The 22,060-nt window shown below is 52.2% G+C and overlaps 2 protein-coding genes across 7 annotated transcripts in view; both read left to right on the top strand.

Annotated features, from left to right (window-relative positions):
* Positions 1–22,060, top strand: part of MRPS15 (mitochondrial ribosomal protein S15) — a 602,556-nt gene that overhangs the window by 569,347 nt on the left and 11,149 nt on the right. The gene's annotated exons all lie outside the window — the stretch shown is intronic.
* Positions 3,629–21,343, top strand: CSF3R (colony stimulating factor 3 receptor). 5 transcript variants are annotated; one of them, XM_050798162.1, is made up of 19 exons: positions 3,629–3,706; positions 4,347–4,967; positions 6,214–6,276; positions 7,650–7,743; positions 8,217–8,300; positions 11,722–12,018; positions 13,507–13,630; positions 13,772–13,959; positions 14,700–14,869; positions 14,995–15,148; positions 15,247–15,320; positions 15,757–15,970; positions 17,554–17,742; positions 18,135–18,236; positions 19,168–19,314; positions 19,426–19,566; positions 19,737–19,830; positions 20,077–20,158; positions 20,559–21,343. In XM_050798162.1, exons 5-19 carry the CDS (start codon positions 8,237–8,239, stop codon positions 21,027–21,029), a joined length of 2,511 nt encoding a protein of 836 aa, XP_050654119.1. In that variant the 5' UTR covers positions 3,629–3,706; positions 4,347–4,967; positions 6,214–6,276; positions 7,650–7,743; positions 8,217–8,236; the 3' UTR covers positions 21,030–21,343. The 5 variants fall into 5 exon arrangements, with proteins under 5 accessions (XP_050654119.1, XP_050654127.1, XP_050654117.1 ...); XM_050798170.1 differs by having other exon boundaries at positions 8,011–8,300; positions 20,080–20,158; XM_050798160.1 differs by having other exon boundaries at positions 8,011–8,300.

Raw genomic sequence — 22,060 nt, 5'->3', positions numbered from 1 at the left:
GGGAGGCTGAGACAGAGAATCGCATGAACCCAGGAGGAGGAGGTCGTACTGAGCCAAGATCACACCACTGCACTCCAGCCTGGGCAAAAAGAATGAAACTCCTTCTCAAAAAAAAGAAAGGGGCCGGGCACAGTGGCTCACGCCTGTAATCCCAGCACTTTGGGAGGCCGAGACGGGCGGATCACAAGGTCAGGAGATTGAGACCATCCTGGCTAACACGGTGAAACCCCGTCTCTACTAAAAATACAAAAAAAAAATTAGCTGGGTGTGGTGGCGGGCGCCTGTGGTCCCAGCTACACAGGAGGCTGAGGCAGAAGAATGGCGTGAACCGGGGGGCGTAGCTTGCAGTGAGCAGAGATCCAGCCACTGCACTCCAGCCTGGGTGACAGAGCGAGACTCCATCTCAAAAAAAAAAAAGAAAGGAAAGAAACAAAAAGAAAAGAAAAAAAAGAGACTTAGTGGCATTTTCTCTGAGCCTTGAAGAATGAGTAGAATTTCAGCAAGTTGAGGTGGAGGTGAGGGAGGGCACTGGACGCAGAGAGAACAGCCTGAGCAAAGGCCAGGAGGCGGAAAGTTCAGGGTGGGTTCAGGGAAGAAGGAGTGTCCAGTTTCTTTCTAAGTCAACAGCTCAAGGGCTTTTTGTAAGCAGACTGCCCAAGCGGAGCAGCCTCCAGTAAACACCTGTTTGCACAATCGAGGTCACACACAGGGGCGCGTTTGCACAATGACCTGTTTGCACAATCTTAGCCGCCTGCTGTATTCCAGCCAACCCCAGCCCTGGCAACTGAGCACCATAGCCTCAACTTCCGGGCACTCACCCCAGCTTGCCTACCTGGCCCCCGCCCCGGCCCCTCTGGAACAAGCTGCTCCTTGACCTACCCAGAAGCCCCACACATCACAGGCAGTAACAGAAACAGAAACAACTCTGGCTCAGTAGCTAGGCTGCCGAGAATAGGGTTCCCTCATCAGCACTCCCTTACCGGGGGTTTCCAACACACAGAGGCCTTGTCTGATGGAGGAGGGGCGGGAGGCAGGACAGCTGGAGGAGGAAGTGTCCACAAAGCCGACACTGGGTGCGGGTAGAGGGGATGACTCCTCGTCTGTCTTGTGCTCTTCAATGCACCATAGTAAACACTTATTAAGCATTTACTGTGTGCCTAGCTGTGTTCCACAAACCTTACAGTCACTGATTTCTCTCAAGAATCCTATGAAGCCAATACTGTTAGCCCCATTTTACAGATGACAAAACCAAGGCTCAAAGAGATTAAACACTTGTTCGGAGTCACACAGGCAGCAAGTGGCAAAGCCAAGCAACCTGACTCCTCAGCTCATCATCTTAACCTCAGTACACCCTAAAGAAAGCTCTTCCTTAAATCTAACTTTCGTTTCCTTAAATCTAACTTTTATTCCAGCTGCTGCAGCTCCGTTTCCTGGTGCGGGTCCTCAACAGAGAATGGAGCACAAAGGAGATCAGTAGAACCTCCCTCCTAAATATTGAATTATGCAGAAGGGAAAAAAGGAAAGCAACTTTATTGAACACCTACTGTGCGCTGGTTACCACACTAGGCATTGTATTTCTGATAGCTCATTTAATTATCACAAAATCCCTGGGAGGAGTTATTATCGTTGTGACACATTAGGCAACAGAGGCTTGGAGAAGGTAAACACCATCTCCAAGGTTCTGCAGCCCAACAGATACGCATTGAGTATCCTTTGTGTGTCCAGCACTGTACTGAGGCTGGAGAGGCAGAGGTAAGAATACAGTTTCTACCCTCAAAGAGTTCACAGTATAATGGAGGAGGCAGGCGGCCAACAGCCTACCACAGTATTACAGGATTAATGGGGAGAAGGGCCCCTGATTCAGTTTGACTAAGGTGTGGAAGCCCAGAGGGGTGCTGAGCTCAGGCTGGATGCTCGAACTGGGTCAGGAACAGGACTCGGCCAGCGGGAGGTGACAGGCACTCCACAGAGGAAGGGCAGAGGGTCGTTCCAGAGCCTGGGGCAGGCAGGGAAATACTAGTGAATTTGGCATGACGGGCTGGATCTGAGGAAGCAGGGGCTGGTGAGGCAGGAGAGGGAGGCGAAGGTAACTTGCATGTCTGGTTGAGAAGTTAGGCTGCGATGACAGGCCTCTGAAGAAAGGCAGGGAAAGGAGAAGGATCACACGGCCATTGGCAAGGCTGAGATGGGAGCTCCATAAAGGCAGGAACTAAAACTGTGTCTCACCATTGTGTCGCTGCACCTGCTCCAGGAGCAAGTTCTCTGAATGACAAACAAAAGGCCCATTCTTTCATTAAGAACTGACTGGGGCCAGGCGCGGTGGCTCATGCCTGTAATCCCAACACTTTGGGAGGCCGAGGCAGGCAGATCACTTGAGGTCAGGAGTTCGAGACCAGCCTGGCCAACATGGTGAAACCCCGTCTCTACTAAAAATACAAAAATTTAGTCGGGCATGGTGGTGCGTGCCTATAGTCCCAGCTACTCAGGAGGCTGAGGCAGGAGAATCACTTGAACCTGGGAAGCAGAGGTTGCAGTGAGCCGAGATCGTGCCACTGCACTCCATACTGGGTGACAGAGCGAGACTCCATCTCAAAAAAAAAAAAAAACAAAAATAAAAAATAAATAAAAACTGACTGGAAGGCCAGGTACAGTGGCTCACGCCTGTAAAACCAGCACTTTGGGAGACTGAAGTGGGCAGATGACTTGAGGTCAGGAGTTCAAGACCAGCCTGGCCAACATGGCGAAACCCCATCTCTACTAAAACTATAAAAATTAGCCAGGCATGGTGGCAGGCACTTGTAATTCCAGCTACTTGGGAGGCTGAGGCATAAGAATCACTTGAACCTGGGAGGCAGAGGTTGCAGTGAGCCAAAATCGTGCCACTACATTCCAGCCTAGGTGACAAAGCGAGACTCCGTCTCAAAAAAAAAAAAAAAGAACTGACTAGACATGGGAAAGTGGAGAAGGGGTTGTAAGGAATGACTCCTGAGTCCCTGAGCTGCATGACTAGGGAGAGGAGGGGATGGTGGTTAATTCACCATGACAAGGTACGTGGGGATTAGAGACAGATTTGGTGAAGTGGGGGAAGATTCATCCAGTTGATCATTCATTCAACAAACACGCATGGAGGCCTTACTGTGTGGCAAGCAGTGTTCTAGACACTGGAGATAAAGTTTTGAACAAAACAGATAAAAAATGTTGCTCTTATGGAACTTTCAGTCTAGTGGGGATTGAGACAGCCAATATCAGATGGTGAAAAGGGATACGGGGGAGACAGAGATAGTGAGTGGGAGGGAAGGGGCTTGCAAATTTTGAAAAGGGTGCCCAGAGAAGGCCTCAATGAGAAAGGGACATTTAAGCAAAGACCTGAAGGGGAGGGACCAACCCATGTAGCTATTTGCAGGGGAAACAGTCCAGGCAAATGAAACAGCAAAGGCAAAGGCCCGGAGGCAAGAGATAGCATAACAAGTTCAAGAAGCAAAGAACACAGGGTAGCTGGAGCAAGGCAGCAAAGGGGAGAATAACAGGAGAGGGATCCAGGAGGTAATGGGGATACCAGGTTGTGGAGGGCCTTGTAGACCATTGAAAGGGCTTTGACTTTGACTCTGAATGAGACAGGAGCCATTGGAAAAGTTGGGACGAGGATGGCCTGATCAGACTTCTGTTTGATTGATATCGCACTGGCTGCTGAAGGAACTACAGACAGGTGAGGGAACGACGATGAAATGGAAGCAGGAGAGCAGGGAGGGGGCTATTGCGATGATCTAGGCAAGAGATGAGGGTAGCTGGGAGCTAGCTAGTATTGGCTTCAGTTATATTTGTATTTTCCAATATATTATCATAAAAATATTTGAACGTAGAGCCAACTTGAACTTTACAGTGAATACCCAGGATTCTGGTTCTATTTTGAAAGAAGACAGTCCACGGGACTCACTGAGTGAGCAGAGCCTGTGGGGTATCTTGGGAGGGTTACAGCGGGCAGTCAGGTCATTTGACCTGGAACTAGAACTGCAGCCCTGGTCTGCAGCATCACACCAGACCCAGACGCCTAAAAATGATTATATGTTAAGGACAATCTGCTGGTCTGTTGGTACCTAATCTTTTTTGGGTTATGAATCCAATAAACTATGAGCAGTTTGAACCTTTCTCAGAAAATGCAAGGAAAATTGTTTGTAGTTGCAGAGGAATCATGAATACAGACCAATAAAAGACATAAAATGTAGTCTATTTCACTCAATTACAAAATATTCAGTGTTGCAGAACCATTGTGGGTAAACATTACTAATTTTTAGTGAACATATGAGGACCCCGTGCCTCACCAAGACATCCTCCTGTCTTGCCCCCAGAATACCTGTTTCTCCATCTGCCTGGTCTATGGGCAATGTGCAGAATACGTAATGAAGAGGAGAGCAGTGAGTATTGGGTTATAAAATTCCCTGGAACCTGGAACACACCCTTCTGACTACTGTGAAGACGTGGGCCCCAAGGCTAGAGCTGAAAAGAGGCTTGGGGCCGGGTGAGCCTTCCAGGCAGGGTCTGCCTCCAAGTGATGCTCCCCCAGGCTGGGGGGCATAGGGATGGAACCCAGCCAGGTGGGAGCCTGGGCCCTGCCCAGCCTCAAAGCTTCGAGCTCAGGAAATCCGGAGGCAGGGGAGGGGGACATCGTTGCCACATTCCCCAGCCCTTTAAGACCCCCAAGGCAGGAAGGCTGCCCGGGCCTCACCAGCTTCCCTCACAGGCTCCTTCCTGGGAGGAAGGGGCTGCCTGTGCCCTCGAAGGCGCAAGGGAGGGTAGGAGGGAGGCTCGGAAGGTGTTGCAATCCCCAGCCCCCGGGCCTGTCAGAGGCCGAGCCATTAACGACAGAGCTCGGGGAGAGAAGCTGGACTGCAGCTGGTTTCAGGAACTTCTTTTGACGAGGAGAAGAGAGACCAAGGAGATCAAGCAGGGTCCGGGCCAGAGGCTCCAACGTGAGTAGGGGATCCCTACAGAGGGGCTGAGCCTTGGGCTTGATGGAGAGCTGGAATCCTGGGGCCACTCCCCGCAGCTCTGCCAAGTGTTCATGTCCGGGGTCCTAGGCCTGGGGCCAAGGATTCGTCCTTTGGAACCCCAGCCCTGGACAGTGAGTCTCTTTTCACAGGATGCCCCTACTTTGGGGGGTATTGCACCAGGGAAGTCACTCACAGCCAAGTAGCTCCTTGGGGACACTGAGCTGGGCTGGGGACAGACATAATCATTCTCCCCTCCCCATGCCTCTGCCTCTCAGGACGTGTGTGTCTGAGTTCCAGCCGCGCAACCCCTCCCCGTCTGGGTCTCTATTTCACTCTCTGTTTCCATCTTTCCTCCTCAGCTTCTCCCTGGCTTGTTATTTCTCTGAGTTTCTCTGTCTCGCATATTTCCTGCTATCTCTTGAATCTTAAACTCTTGGTAACAGACCGCCTCCTGGGCTCCGGGCCTCCGAGTGCCCCCCACTCTCTGGGTCAGTGTACATCGGGCCCTTTTTCTGTGTCTCTCGACACCTCTCTGGCCTCAGTCGTCCTCTTGGTGGGTCTCTGTCATTTTGGTCTGTGCGGATTTCAGTCACCTCCTCACTCTGCCACTCTTTGTATCTCTCTCTCTCTTTTTCTCTATCTGCAGCACATCTGGAAGGGCCTCTCCCCTCTGTTTATTCCCAGCCCCCTCCTCCCTCCCCACCCTTCCCACGGTGAGAGTAGAAACAGCAAGGGGGCCAGGGGTGTGAACTGGGGAAGAGAGTGTGAGGGGAGAGGGTTGAGTGTGATGAGGGAGAAACAGAAGGAGGGGATGTGAGAGCAGCCAGCCCAGGAGGCATTAAGGTGTGCTGAGCCGCGGGAGCGAGCACTTGCAGGGCCCAGAGGAGATGGCCAGTGATGGGAGGGCCAGGGGGCCAGGGAGCTAGGAAGAAGGGATCCAGAAATGGGGCTTTGGAACTGTGCAGTGTGGCACAGACAAAAGCAAGGTGGCAGTCCTGGGAGGTGTGACCACGCAGGCTGTGAGGAAGGCAGGGGTGAGGCGAGAACTGAACTGTGCTGGATTCCATGAGCTGCTGACTCGTTTTACGGCTCGTGAAAAGAACCTACGGTTGCTGAGTGCCAACTCCATGCCAGGCACAGTGCTAAGTGCCTTTACCATAATCATCTCATTTCATCCTCACAACAACCCTGAGGAGTGAGTGCTAATGTTCTTTCTTTTCCACAGATGGGGAAACTGAGGCTTGGCTCGGAAAGGTGAAGTAACTTGTCCAAGGTCACAAAGCAGCTGGTAAGTGGCAGAGCTGGAGATCAAGTCAGGTGACCTGAGTCTGAGCTGGGCTCCAAAGCTCTCTGTATATCGGCCCCCCAAAGAGTGAGACTGAACAGGCCCTAGGCCCGCTCAACCAGGCTGGGGGATGTCTAGGGCTGCAGTGGAGGACCAGGGACTGAGGCCAAGCAGGGGGAGGATGCCGGGGCCTCTTGGGGTTAGGTTGTCTACTCTGGACAGGAGCCAGTGGGGGTGGATATGGTGGTACTGCACGGGGCCCAGGCTAGGCCTGAAGCTGACCCTGGCTAGGGCAACAGGGCTGGGATATGATCAAAAGCACATAGAGATGAAAACCAGTGTCCCAAAATCTGGGCCTTGGAGGCTAAATCTTCCCCGACCAGTGTTGGGGGGGATGGATAATCAAACTGGTATGCTGTAGTAAGAAGGTTACCAACCACCAATGGGTAGACAGATGCTCGGGATAGCTGTGCAGGTTTCGCACTGCACAAAACTGAGGAGTAACTAGAGCCGAAATCCAGGCTGTTCCCTAGTTGCCAGGTCCTAGTGTGGTGCTGCATCCATCCCGAGGATGGGGTGTTTTCTTTCTGATTTGCACAAAGGAGACTTACAGGCTAGCAGTCACTAGGTATTCTGATACTGCACTATACACGAATAGACTGGGGGTTTGGGTAAGGCCCCTGAGAGCAAGAACAGCCTTGGTTATCTGGGCAGTTCTTATCCACACCTCTCTCTGGGAGGGAGAAAAAAGGATTCTCCTACCTTTCTCCCTGCTGAGCACGAGGGACCTGCTGGGACACCACCTGCATGTATGTGTCCAGATATGTACATGCAAGCTGACCAACAATTCCCACTGATCTGCCACCAAGAGCACCAACTTGTGCTGGAGGATCAGGTGTTGGCCCCAAGACCCCAATGGGAGCAGGGTGAACATGAGGCTGGATACCCACCCAAGTGGTAGAAACCTCTGCATACTTCCTAAGACTGGAGCCAAGGCACCCTCCATCCAGGTGCTATGGCCGCGACCATATGATGCCTGACCCCAGAAGGCCACCAGAGGTCTGTGCCCAGAAGTGGGGGCATACTGGACCCCTCGGGTGCCTCACTTGATATTCTCTCAGCCCACATGGCTGAGGCAGCCAGCTTCCTGCAGGTGTAACCTGACAGCCCCTTGCCTCAGCTGCTCCATAGAGCTCTCCCTTTCATCCAGGGAGTGTGCCTGACAACACTGGCATGGCTTCCCCAGGAGAACCTGCCTAGTACTCATGCATGCCCAACCTGGATGTGCCAGGGAGTGAACACCCCAAGAGGCATCCCTTGACCAATGGGGGGCAGGGGTCAGTGGGTAAATCTTCCCATCTTCCCTCCCATCCAAGGGATAAATTGACCCTCCGGTGGACAGCTCTGAGAAGTGTTCTACATGGCTCTTGGGAAGGTTCCAGCAGGATAGAGCCCCAGTTGCCCATAGAGGTGACCAACATATGATGTAACCTTGTGTTGGCTTTCTCTCTGTCCCTGTTTCATTCTCCCCACTTCATCCTCTCCTTATCTGCTGCTAGGATCTTCTCAAAATAAACCACCAGCATGCAATTCCTCATCTCAGGTTCTGCTGAGGGGAGCCCGGCTTAGATAGCTGGGAAGGGTGAAGAATGCTGTTCCTCACTGCTCCTTTCCCTGCTCTTTCCTGGAAGGCAAGTATAGTAACAGTGGCTGTCACTGTCATTTCTTATGTTCCAGGCGCAGTGCAAAGCCCTTGACTTGCATCATTTTGTGTCTTCCTCCCAAAGTCCCATGAAGTATAGGCTGCTGTTACTTCCATTTTGCAAAGAAACTAAGGCTCAGAGAAGTCAAGCAACCTAGTCAAAGCTGCACAGTGACAGACAAGGATTAAGATCAGCTCTGACTCCAAAGCCCATGGTCTTAAACAAACCTCCTGCCTCCAGGTGAACATCAAGTTGGCACTATGGCAAGGCTGAGAACCTGCAGCCTGACTTGGGCTGCCCTGATCATCCTGCTGCTCCCCGGAAGTGAGTATGGCCAAGGATGAGGGCGCAGTGGGGAGGGGAAGTTACAAGGAGAGATATTGGGAATTTTCTTGCACTGCCACATGGCTACTGGGATTCCCAGAGAATCCCAAAAGACTCAAGACTGAGCCACAGATATGGGGTAGCTGGCATCCCACCCACAGACTTCCACAGGCAAACCACCACCCAAGAGGAATGGTGAGATGACCCGGGCTGGTCATCCTGGAAAAGGCCAGTGGGGAGCAGATCTTGTCCACAAATCTCTACCAAGCGGTCAGAAGGAACCCATGGGTCCTATGTAGCCTTGGTGGGCAGCAAAGGGATCAGGACGGAAGCTACAAGGGGACAGGTTTCATCTTGAAATAAAGAAGCCCAGGCAGAGCTTAGTTACCAACTATGGAAACTCTGTCTTGAGAGGTAGAGAACTTCTCATCCCCAGGGGTATGCAAGCTGAAGCCAGGATTGACAAAGATGCTGTGCAGCAGGGGTTGGCAAACTTTGTCTGACAGTAATGTTTAGGCTTTGCAGGCCACATACTGTCTCTGTTCCTTGTTTGTTTGTTTGTTTTTGAGACAGGGTCTGCCTCTGTTGCCTAGGCTGGAGTGCAGTGGCACAATCACAGCTCACTGCAGCCTCAACCTCCTGGGCTCAAGTGATTCTCCTGCCTCAGCCTCCAAGGTAGTACAGGGCATGCCACCACCCAGCTAATTTTTTTTGTATTTTTTGTAGAGATGTAGTTTTGCCATGCTGGTCTCGAACTCCTGGGTTCCAGTAATCCACCTGCCCTGACCTCCCAAAGTATGGGGATTATAAGCATGAGCCGCCATGCCCTGCCTATTGCATGTTTTTGTTTTTTCAGGGTTTTTTTTGTTTGTTTTTTTGAGATGGAGTCTCACTCTGTTGCCCAGGCTGAAGTACAGTAGCGCAATCTCGGCTCACTGCAACCTCTGCCTGCCGGGTTCAAGCGATTCTCCTGCCTCAGCCTCCCGAATAGCTGGGATTACAGGCACCTGCCACCAGGCCCGGCTTATTTTTGTATTTTTAGTAGAGACAGGGTTTCACCATGTTGGCCGGGCTGGTCTCAAACTCCTGACCTCAGGTGATCCGCCCACCTCGGCCTCCCAAAGTGCTGGGATTACAGGCGTAAGCCACGGCACCCAGGCCTTTTGCATGTTTTTATTTGGTTTTTGTTTTGTTTGTTTTTAACTCTTTAAAAATGTAAGGAACATTCTTAGTTGTTAGGCCATACAAAACTAGGCCACTCAAGCTCTGCTGTAGAGGGCAGAGCATCAGGTAGAGTTTTGAAGCAAACGACCTGGTAAAGTTCCTTCCAGCCTGAAATCCTGAGTCTGTGAAGCAGTAGAAGCCCTTTGCGAGAATCATGAACTTGCTCTGTGACCCTGGGCAAACTGCTTCTCCTCTTAGGGTCTTCGCATCCCCATCAGTAAAACGGGCCTAAGAAAACCTGAGAGAGGACAGAAAGCATTGCAGGCAAAGTGTATGTTTATTTGTTCGTTTATTTATCAAAAAAATATTCATCGACCGGGTGCGGTGGCTCACGCCTGTAATTCCAGCACGTTGGGAGGCTGAGGCGGGTGGATCACGAGGTCATGAGATCGAGACCAGCCTGGCCAGCATGGTGAAACCCCGTCTCTACTAAAAATACAAAAAAAAAAAATTAGCCAGGCATGGTGGTGCGTGGCTGTAGCCCCAGCTACTCGGGAAGCTGAGGCAGGAGAATCGCTTGAACCCGGGAGGCAGAGGTTGCAGTGAGCTGAGATTGCGCCACTGAACTCCAGCCTGGGTGACAGAGCAAAACTCCATCTCAAGATAATAAATATTCACCAAGGTCCTACTCTGTACTAGGCACTGGGAATACAGTAATAAGCAAACAGCCAAGGTGTGCTGGCCTCACCGAATTTATAGTCTAGCTGGAGTGACAGAGAAGTAAATAATCATAAGACTCTATAATTATGAAGGATAAAAAGAGCTTTGAGGAAGCATAGGGACCTTGGCCTCCTCCAGTTCGTTAGTGCCTGGCCTGGTTTCTTCAAGATGCCTAAGCGTTAACCAGGTGAAACAGGGGTGGGAGAGAGAAAGAAGAGTCCCTCCAAAAAGAACAGCAGGCTGGGCACAGAGGCTCACATCTGTAGTCCCAGCACTTTGGGAGGCTGAGGCAGGAGGCCTGCTTAAGCCCAGGAGTTCAAGATTAGCCTGGCCAACATAGTGAAACCTCATCTCTACACACACACACACAAAATCAAAAAATTAGCAAGGTATGCTGGCATGAACCTGTAGTCCCAGCTACTCAGGAGGCTGAGGTGGGAGAATCACTTGAGCCTAGGAGGTCAAGGGTGCAGTGAGCCATGATCTTGCCACTTCACTCCAGCCTGAGTGACAGAGCAAGACCTTGAAGAAAAAAAAGAAAAAGAAAACCAAAACAAAACAACAAAAAAAAAAAAAAAAAAAAAAAAAAACAGCAGGTGCAAAGATCCAGAGATTAGAAAGATTATGGAGTTTTCAAAGAATAGCAAGAATGAGCCAGAATGGCTGGAGCTGAGAAACCGGTATAAGCTGGAACTGAGAGGGTCAGGCAGGGGCCAGGCCACAAGAGCTATGTCAAGGATTTGAGTCTATCCTAATGATGGCAGCACATACTCACATGCCAGACACTGCTCTAAATGCCTTCCATATGTTATCGCATGTAATCCTTCCAGCAACACTAAGGTAGGAACGATTTTTATCCCCATTTTACAGACGAGAAAACTGAGGCACAGAAAATCTCAGAAATATACCAGGATCATGTAATTAATAAGCAATAGAACCAGAATTTAAACCGAGGCAGTCTAGTCCCAACATCCACACTCATCCATCACACCATACTGCCTTTCAGAGCAATAATGTGCCATTGAAGTGCTGCGATGGAGATGGGGTAGCAGAATCAGATTTCAATTGTGAAAAGATTGCTGTGGTTATGGGTTCTTATCACTCTAATCACTGCTTGCACCATCCTTGGGGAGGGTATTGGGGAGTTAACAGTCTCCATCTGGTGGTGTGCTGGTGCTGGCTTGCCAACACTAATTGGGAACATCTCTTCCCAACTCCCCGATCAACGATGTCACTTCAGTAGGCTGAAATCAGCTACGGTGAGAATATTTACACCACGGAAAGGCACACGCTACAAACCAGGGTCTGCTTTTCTCTGCCAAGCTGGCTGATAAACAGTTAGCGGCACATCACTATCTCTGTCTTACCTCCGTAGCCTCTCGAAGTCTCCGTTCACATCCTTCTATTTCCAGCCCCCATGTCTTGAAGGGTGAGAAAGGAAGGTGAGGGCCCTGAGTCTAGGAGTACAAAGGCCTAGATTATAGCCCAGCTCTGCTAGGCAGAGGAGTCGTTCCTGGCCCATTCTCTTCCACCCCAGGTCTGGAGGAGTGCGGGCACATCAGTGTCTCAGCCCCCATCGTCCACCTGGGGGATCCCATCACAGCCTCCTGCATCATCAAGCAGAACTGCAGCCATCTGGACCTGGAGCCACAGATTCTGTGGAGACTGGGAGCAGAGCTTCAGCCCGGGGGCAGGCAGCAGCGTCTGTCTGATGGGAGCCAGCAATCTACCATCACCCTGCCCCACCTTAACCACACTCGGGCCTTTCTCTCCTGCTGCCTGAACTGGGGCAACAGCCTGCAGATCCTGGACCAGGTTGAGCTGCGCGCAGGCTGTAAGTCCCTCCAGCCATCCAACTACTCTGCCTCCAACACCCTCCTGCCAATACTAATAAGAATATTACCGGCCGGGCGCGGTGGCTCACGCCTGTAATTCCAGCACTTTGGAAGGCCAAGGCGGGCGGATCACCTGAGGTCAGGAGTTCGTGACCAGCCTGGCCAACATGGCGAAACCCTGTCTCCACTAAAAATACAAAAAATTAGCTGGGCGTGGTGGCGGGCGCCTGTAATCCCAGCTACTCGGGAGGCTGAGGCAGGAGAATTGCTCGAACCCAGAAAGCGGAGGTTGCAATGAGCCGAGATCACGCCACTGCACTCCAGCCTGGGCAACAAAAGCGAAAATTGGTCTCAAAAAACAAAAGAATACTACCTATTGAGCTCTTATCTAATAAGCACTTTATGGGCATGGTATCAGGTAACAGTAGTACAAGTTGGTACTACTGTGTAGCCTCACTTTGCAGATGAGGAAACTGAGGGTCAGGGAAGGTACATGACTTGCCCTTGTCACACATTAATAAGGATGGAGGCAGTGTGGCTTTAAAGCCAGTGTGGTGACCACTACTCTACATAGCGCAAGTCCTCAGCCATCAGAGGGTGTCTCCAGGGAGAACATTCTCTACCAGCTGGGCTTGTCCCGGGCTTCTCCCCCACCCCAGTTTCAAACTTCCTTTCAAACTGAGCAAGATGGAGTTTGTGCCAAGTTGAGGCATAAGGAAAAAACAAAGACCAAGGTTCTTGTTTGAGAATCAGTAACGGGCCGGGCACAGTGGCTCACACCTGTAATCCCAGCACTTTGGGAGCCTGTGGTGGGTGGATCATTTGAGGTCAGGAGTTTGAGACCAGCCAGGCCAACGTGTAGAAACCCCGTCTCTATTAAAAATACAAAAATTAGCCAAGCGAGCCAAGATCGTGCCACTGCACTCCAGCCTGGGCCACAGAGTGAGATTCTGTCTCAAAAAAAAAAAAAAAAAAAAAAAAAAAAGCATCAGTAATGGCCACTGCTAAAACTTATGTAGCATTTCCTGTATGTCAGGCACTGTTCTGAGCACTTCATGTAGAGTGAGTCATTTAGCCCTCATGATAACGCTAGGGGGTGGGATTTTACCATTATCCCCATTTTACAGATGAGGATGCTGAGGCACAGAGCAGTTAAATAACTTCAAGATCACAGGGCTAATGAATGGCAGGACCAGGATGAAAACCCAAACACTACACTGTCACTGACAAAGGGTCTGGAGTTGGGGGACTTGGAAGTGGGCCACCACTGGGCTGCTGGGGGTCTGTGAGGCTTGCCCCTGTGCATGCCTGCAACTTAGCTTCCCCCAGGGCTGCCCTTCCAGAGCCACTCTGCCTGGAGACGGGGGGCAGACAAGGTGACAACAGAGGAACCAAGCCAGGGCAAGGCAACACGGCTAGCTAGTCCCAGAGGGCGCTTTCTCAGTGGTCCCACCCAAAGTCCTCACACTCTTCCCACCCACATGCAGACCCTCCAGCTGTACCCCGCAACCTCTCCTGCCTCATGAACCTCACAACCAGCAGCCTCATCTGCCAGTGGGAGCCAGGACCTGAGACCCACCTACCCACCAGCTTCACTCTGAAGAGCTTCAAGTGAGGAGGGGCCCCCACCCTGGTCCCCTCCCTTTGGATTCTGGGGTAGGGCATGGGTAGGATGTTGGGCATGCCTCTGGGAGGGAGAAGGGAGCCTCGCTTTCTTCCTCTGCTTGGCACCCAAGCCTGGACTATTGGCAGGAGCCGGGGCAACTGTCAGACCCAAGGGGATTCCATCATGGACTGCGTGCCCGAAGACGGGCAGAGCCACTGCTCCATCCCACGCAGACACCTGCTGTTGTACCAGAATATGGGCATCTGGGTGCAGGCGGAGAATGCGCTGGGGACCAGCATGTCCCCACAACTGTGCCTTGAGCCCATGGACGTCGGTGGGTGATGCAGGGGAGGGAGGGGGTCCCCAAAATGGGCAGACACTGAGAGGAAGGGAGAGGGAAACACAGAACCAGCAACAGACAAGAAGACACTGGAAGACCTAGAGACAGAGGCAGAGGAGAGGGACGGAGACAAAGAGAGGTGCAGCTGGAGACAGAGAAATGGTGACACAGACCCAGAGACAGGAAGAGACACAGAGGCAAGGAGGCACATTCAGTCATGCTTTCAGCTAAAGCACCCACTACGTGTTAGGCACTGCCCTAGGTACTGGGGATACAAAGCATCAAAAATCCTGCCCTCAGAATGTTAGATTCCAGTGGGGGAAAAAATAAGATAGAATTTCAGATGGCAATAAGCAAAAAGGAGAAATTAAAGGAGGGGAAGGGCATAGAGAGAGAGGGGAAGGGGAGCACTGGCTATTTCAATAGGTTTGTCAATAAAGGCCTCACTAAGAGGGTGACAATTGAGCAGATCCTTGAAGGAAATGAGGGAGCAAGCCCTGGATATCTGGAGGGAAAACATTTCAAGCAGAAGTAACAATCAGTGCAAAGGCCCTGGGGCAAGAGCAGATAACAGACACCTAGAGAGAAACAAAGACACAGAAAGAGGAACCACAGAAACCGGCCATTAGCAACGTGGACAGATGGTGAACCGCAGACAGGGAGACAACAGGGAGCTAAAGCAGAGCCCTCTAGGGTGGGGCAGGGAGACTTTCTGACAGTCCCACTCCTTGCAGTGAAACTGGAGCCCCCCATGCTGCGGACCATGGACCCCAGCCCTGAAGCGGCCCCTCCCCAGGCAGGCTGCCTACAGTTGTGCTGGGAGCCATGGCAGCCAGCCCTGCACATAAATCAGAAGTGTGAGCTGCGCCATAAGCCACAGAGTGGAGAAGCCAGCTGGGCACTGGTGAGGCAGAGGGCAACCTGGAGAGCCTGAGGTGGTGGGGGCAGGGGGTAGGGTAAGTTGGGCTTGAGCTGGCCCTAGAATGACCCAGCGATCCAAGGCTCAGGGTCATGTCCACCCCCAACCAGGTGGGCCCCCTGCCGTTGGAGGCCCTTCGGTATGAGCTCTGTGGGCTCCTCCCAGCCACGGCCTACACCCTGCAGATACGCTGCATCCGCTGGCCTCTGCCTGGCCACTGGAGCAACTGGAGTCCCAGCCTGGAGCTGAGAACTACTGAACGGGGTAAGGAGGTGATGAGAGGCTGGCAGCAGCCATTAGTATCCAGTCCAGGTTCCACGGCCTTCCCCAACTGGCACCCCCTCTTCTTGTTCCATCCACAGCCCCCGCTGTCAGACTGAACACATGGTGGCGGCAGAGGCAGCTGGACCCCCGGACAGTGCAGCTGTTCTGGAAGGTGACTCCCTCTGAAGGCCATCCCTCCACCTCGACACCTCCTCCAATCCAAACAGGCCCCTGCAAACCGAGGCTTAGGACTGCAACAGGTCTGGGAGGCGTGGATGCATTTATATGTGATTTGCATGCAATTTGCATGTGCCTAGGGAGCTGAGTTAGCTTTTGGAGAGACTACAACGCAGGTCACAGGGTACTTCAGTGAATAGTTAAGAGCCTGCTGTGTGCACCGACTTGTTTCTTCCTGCCCTCTGGTTTCTTCCTGCCCTCCTTCCTAGAACCTAGCACAAGGGGACAGAGGGAAAAGGGGAGGGGGATGAGAAGCCTGGCCCCAGCCTGGGGAGGCTCCGTTCGTATGATCCATCCACCCCACCTAGAGGCTCTCCTCGACTCAAGATGAACTGCACATCCCCTTCTCTTTTTCCTCCTGTGCCCCACAGCCAGTGCCCCTGGAGGAAGACAGCGGACAGATCCAAGGTTATGTGGTTTCTTGGAGACCCTCAGGCCAGGCTGGGGCCATCCTGCCCCTCTGCAACACCACAGAGCTCAGCTGCACCTTCCCCCTGCCTTCAGAAGCCCAGGAGGTGGCCCTTGTGGCCTATAACTCAGCCGGGACCTCCTGTCCCACCCCAGTGGTCTTCTCAGAGAGCAGAGGTAAAGGGGGCTGGGGGCCAGAAGAACACAGAGGTCAAGCGCATCAATTCGAAGGCTAGACTGCCTGGGTTCAAATCTAGTCCCCTTAGCCGGGGGTGGTGGCTCACACCTATAATCCCAGCACTTTGGGAGGCCGAGGTGGGCAGATCATCTGAGGTCAGGAGTTCAAGACCAGCCTAGCCAACATGGTGAAACCCCCATCTCTACTAAAAATACAAAAATTATCCAGGCATGGTGGCAGGCACCTGTAATCCCAGCTACTCGGGAGGCTGAGGCAGCAGAATTGCTTGAACCTGGGAGGCGGAGGCTGCAACAAGCTGAGATTGCACCATTGCACTCTAGCCTGGGCAACAGAGGGAGACTCCGTCTCAAAAAAAAAAAAAAAAAAAAAAAAAATCTAGTCCTATCACTTGCTAACAGTGTGACCTGAGCAAGTTACATCCCGTCCCCAGCCTCTGTTTACACATCCAGCAGATGGCGACGATAACAGCGCCTACTGAGGGGTGCTGTGGGGTGTACATGAGTTAAGACAAGTACCTGGCACAAAGTAACTGCTCTGCATGTGTCCGCTGTTGTTATTATCATTAGCCAGAACCAGGTTAAGCTCACACACACAGCCCATTCTGCCAAGAAAGCCAAGAGAGAAAGCCCCAAGCTTTTCCACCTGGAACATGGTCTATGAGTTCATTGCTCATTCTCAGGAGATCAGCTGCCACCACCCATTGCTTTCCCTAAACATGGGTCCTCGCCAGGTGGGACGAATAATCACAATAACAATAATCATAGCTAATATTCCCACTTACTAGCTGTGTGATCTTAGATGTTTCTTAACCTCTCTCAGTTTTCTCATTAATAAAATGGGAACAAGAGTAGTACTTCCTGGGTATAACTATTAGAGGACTCAGTGAATTAAAATATATCAAGGAATCCAGTACAGTGGCTCATGCCTGTAATCCCAGCACTTTGGGAGGCTGAGGCAGGCAGATCACCTGAGGTCAGGAGGTCAAGACCAGCCTGGCCAACATAGTGAAACCCCATCTCTACTAAAAACACAAAAATTAGCCAGGCATGGTGGCGGTTGCCTATAATCTCAGCTACTTGGGAGGCTGAGGCAGGAGAATCACTTGAACCCGGGAGGCAGAGGTTGCAATGAGCCAAGATGGCGCCACTGCACTTCAGCTTGGGTGACAGAGCAAGTCTCCGCGTAAAAATAAAATAAAATAGAAAAGAATAAAGTAAGGTAAAGTAAAAAGTAAACTAAAATAAAATATATCAAGGACTACGCCTGATACATACCAAGAACCATAGAGTGTTAGCTATTATCACTAACAAGAACTACTCTGTGCCAGGCACTATGCCGGGCTTGTTTTGTGCATCAAGTCATTTAATCTGCACTGAGACCCTATGAGGTAGGAACTTTTATCATCATTTCCACTTTACAGATGAGGAAACTGAGGCTCAGATGTTGACCTACCAAAGGTCACCCAGCCTGTAAGTAGCAAAGCCAGGATTTGAACCCAGGCTTCTGGCTCCAGGGCCTGCATTCTTTTCACCTTCATTCCACCATTTCCCACCGTCTCCAGGCCCAGCCCTGACCAGACTCCATGCCATGGCCCGAGACCCTCACAGCCTCTGGGTGGGCTGGGAGCCCCCCAGTCCATGGCCTCGGGGCTATGTGATTGAGTGGGGCCTGAGCCCCCCCAGCACGAGCAATAGCAACAAGACCTGGAGGATGGAACAGAACGGGAGCGCCACGGGGTTTCTGCTGCAGGGTAAGGCTGGCCTGGAAAGTTGGGCAGGGCCAGGGACAAAGGGAGGCAGTGCTTGTCTGACAATAGGCATGGGGCAACCTGAACTGCCCAAGAGACATGGATTCTCCAGCCTTTCTTGATCCTTCACTGTTCTCATTTCATATCCTCATAATCAGGAAGTTCTCCTATAGTCCAACCTGATCCTTTTTCTATAGCCCTGACCCTGCCACCCTTCTAGCTCTCTCTTCTACTTTTCTTCCCTAATTTTCATCAAATGATCTAAAGAAGATTGGCGGAGGTTAACCCTGAATCATGAGCCCAGGTTAGCCCTGACTAGAGGTCTGAGGCTAGCTCCGGATCATTAGCACAGGTTAGCTCCTAACAGGAATGCCTACCTCATTTTCTTTCTACAGAGAACATCAGGCCCTTTCAGCTCTATGAGATCACTGTGACTCCCTTGTACCAGGACGCCATGGGACCCTCCCAGCATGTCTATGCCTACTCCCAAGAAATGGGTTCGTCAACCATCAGGCCCCTTTCCAGAATCCTCTCCTCTCTCTCCCAAGGCTCTGCCTGGTCCCCAGCAATCAGCAGTATAGGGAACATTGCCTTCTTACCATACTTCCGGCCCTGGAGAGCATCTCTCCCAATCCCCTGGCTTAACACTGGATCCCTACAGCTGGACAGAAATCAGGTGCTGTGATAGAAATTGAGTAGAGAGTTGGCACAATTCAAGGAGCAAACCTGGCAAAAATCAATCCATTTCTCAGACAAAAATAAGGTGTTATATGTAACAGAAATTGGACAGAGGGGCCGGATGCAGTGGCTCACACCTGTAATCCTAACACTCTGAGAGGCCAGGGCAGGCAGATCCCCTGAGCTCAAGAGTTTGAGACCAGCCTGGGCAACCTTGTCTCTACAGAAAAATAAATAAATAAACCAGCCAATCAACCAAAAATTAGCTGGGTGCAGTGGTGTGTGCCTGTAACCCCAGCTACTTGAGAGGCTGAGGTGGGAGGATCGGATTGCTTGAGCCCAGGAGGTCGAGGCTGTAGTGAGCCAAGATGGCACCACTGTACTCCAGCCTGGGTGACAGAGCGAGACCCTGTCTCAAAAACAAAAGCAAAATAAATTGGACAGAGGACCTGGCATAAATTCAGAGAGTGAGTGGCAGAAATCAGAGAGTAAATCAGATGAAATCAGGCCTGGTAGAAATCAGAAAGTGAGGCTCCAGAGTCAAGCAGAGCCAGGTTCAAATCCTGGCTTAGATACTTATTAGCAGTAGGTGGAATCTGGATTAAATCCCTGGGAAAATGAGGCTTGGGCATGAGTCCCCTTGGACTCTTTTCTCACCCACCCCACAGTGCCTGAGAAGCTACAAGAAGTCCAATCGGGCTCTTGCTCTGCCCCACTCCCTTCAGCCCCTGCACCTCTCTCTTCCCACAGCCCCCCGCCATGCCCCAGAGCTGCATCTAAAGCACATTGGCAAGACCTGGGCACAGCTGGAGTGGGTGCCTGAGCCCCCTGAGCTGGGGAAGAGCCCCCTTACCCACTACACCATCTTCTGGACCAATGCTCAAAACCAGTCGTTCTGTGAGTCTATCCTCAGTTCCCCACAGCCCCAGAAGGCCCGGGAGGGGGTGCTCAGCCGCCATGGAGGCAGCTTCAGCATCCAGGCCTACGCTGACCGTACACCCCTCCCAGCCACCATCCTGAATGCCTCTTCCCGTGGCTTTGTCCTCCATGGCCTGGAGCCCGCCAGTCTGTATCACATTCACCTCATGGCTGCCAGCCAGGCCGGTGCCACCAATGGTACAGTCCTCACCCTGATGACCTTGATCCCAGGTAAGGGGAGACGAGGGCTGGGCAGAGATGGCTATTGGAAGGGTACCCCACGCAAAGGATGCTGATTTTGAGAGTAGATGGGGACTGACTTTGAATCCCCTGGTCGGAGGGAGGAGACCCAGCCTTCCCCACATGCATTCTAACTTCTTCTGGCCCTGCCCTCACTGCAGAGGGATCCGAGCTACACATCCTCCTGGGTCTGTTCGGCCTCCTGCTCTTGCTCTCCTGCCTCTGTGGAACTGCCTGGCTCTGCTGCAGCCCCAGGTGAGTCCCTTTGAGAGACCTGAGATCCTGCCTCCCCCACCCACAGGGAATCTCAGGTCCAGGTGGGCCCATCTAAGTCCCTTCCAACCTTCCCAAACTTTAGGGCCCATGTCTGAGAGTCCCAGCCCCCAGCTTCTTCTCTCTGCACTAAGGGCAGCTGCATCTCTTCAGGTGGGATGGGTGGGACAAAGGATGGAAAGATTGGAGGGTATGTCTGACCCAGCCTCCCCCTGCCCTCCTCTCCAGCAGGAAGAATCCCCTCTGGCCAAGTGTCCCAGACCCAGCTCACAGCAGCCTGGGCTCCTGGGTGCCCACTATCATGGAAGAGGTGAGAATCCAGGAGGGAGCGGGAAATGAGGTGGGGATGTCAGCCCAGGCTCAGTGAAGGGACACCTTCTGAAGCCAAGTACTCAGGCCTTCCTGTCACTTCCGGCAACACCCCCTCCCTTTGGCGTGAAGCAGACCCAAGTTTGAATCCCAGCTCTGTCCATCTCAAAGCCTCAGCCACCTCCCTGTGATATGGAAAAACTGACCATGCTGAGCCCAAACGGTGCATGGCATGTGTCAGGCATGTGTGAGGAACATACCAGTGCTTTGCAAGTGGAACCCTTTGTGTTCCAGCAGTAACAGCAGGAATGTCCCCACAACTGCCTGGACCTAGACAGGGACGGTGGCTGGGGCAGACATCTGAAAGGAGCCGTGCCCTCACCCCACATCCTTGTGTGCAGGAGGCCTTCCAGCTGCCTGGCCTGGGCATGCCACCCATCACCAAGCTCACAGTGCTGGAGGAGGACGAGAAGAAGCCACTGCCCTGGGAGTCCCATAACAGCTCAGAGACCTGTGGCCTCCCCACTCTGGTCCAGACCTATGTGCTCCAGGGGGACCTAAGAGCAGCTTCCGCCCAGCCCCAATCCCAGTCCGGCACCAGCAATCAGGTCCTCTACGGGCAGCTGCTGGGCAGCCCCACAAGCCCAGGGCCAGGGCACTATCTCCGCTGCGACTCCACTCAGCCCCTCTTGGCGGGCCTCACCCCCAGCCCCAAGTCCTATGAGAACCTCTGGTTCCAGGCCAGCCCCCTGGGGACCCTGGTAACCCCAGCCCCAAGCCAGGAGGACGACTGTGTCTTTGGGCCACTGCTCGACTTCCCCCTCCTGCAGGGGATCCGAGTCCATGGGGTGGAGGGGCTGGAAAGCTTCTAGGGCTTCCTGGGGTTCCCTTCTTGGGCCTGCCTCTTAAAGGCCTGAGCTAGCTGGAGGAGAGGGGAGGGTCCAGAAGCCCCATGACTAAAAACTACCCCAGCCCAGGTTCTCCCCATCTCCAGCCACCAGCATCCCCTCTCCCGCCAGTCTCCATAGGCTGGGCCTCCCAGGCAATCTTCATACTTTAAGGACCAGATCATGCTCCATCCGGCCCCACCCAATGGCCTTTTGTACTTGTTTCCTATAACTTCAGTATTGTAAATTAGCTTTTGGTTTGGAGTTTTTGTTATTGTTTATAGACACTCTTGGGTGTACCTGAGTCTCTGCTATTTATTTTTCAGGGCCCAGCAGTCAGGGGGAAACTTCTCAGAGTTGGTCCTTCCCCCCTCCCTCCCTGCCTTCCCCCCTCCCTCCCTGCCTTCCCCCCTCCCTTCCTTCCTCCCTTCCCCCTTCCCTTCCTTCCTCCCTTTTCCTTCTTTCCTCCCTTTCCCTTCCTTCCTTCCTTTCCCTTCCTTCCTTCTGCTAGCTCTCAGCATCTAGGCCCTATGCAAATGACTCAGCTCAGTTCACCCTCAGAGGGCTCCATTCTAGTGGTGGGGACTTGAAAACTGATCCTTAGTGCACAGTGGCATGGGTTACATGGGGGGAGTGACAGAGTGCGGTGGGACACGGTGAAGAGACTTTGGAAAAAACTAACCCCTGTTGGGGAAATATAATTTAAGACAAAATCCCCTGCCAATCCAGAAAACCTCTTCACAAGGGTAGAAAAGCAAGAAAACAGTATTATTGAATAAGCATTAAACCAGAATGTGATACACTGGTGATCCACTAAAGAGACTGCAAAGAGAGAAAAATCTTACACTTTCATGTAGCCAAGTGAATACAATTTATTGTATCCATTTTCTCAAGATAAACAATAACTGGTCCTCAAGCAAGAGGACTTGGCGGCACCCACTCTAAATTTACCTGGTGGCCGGGCGCGGTGGCTCAAGCCTGTAATCCCAGCACTTTGGGAGGCCGAGATGGGCGGA

Source organism: Macaca thibetana, chromosome 1, assembly GCF_024542745.1.
Source record: "Macaca thibetana thibetana isolate TM-01 chromosome 1, ASM2454274v1, whole genome shotgun sequence".
Classification (NCBI taxonomy): Eukaryota; Metazoa; Chordata; class Mammalia; order Primates; family Cercopithecidae; genus Macaca; species Macaca thibetana.
The sequence above is the reverse complement of the archived record's forward strand: the minus strand, read 5'-3'. Positions and strand labels throughout refer to the sequence as shown.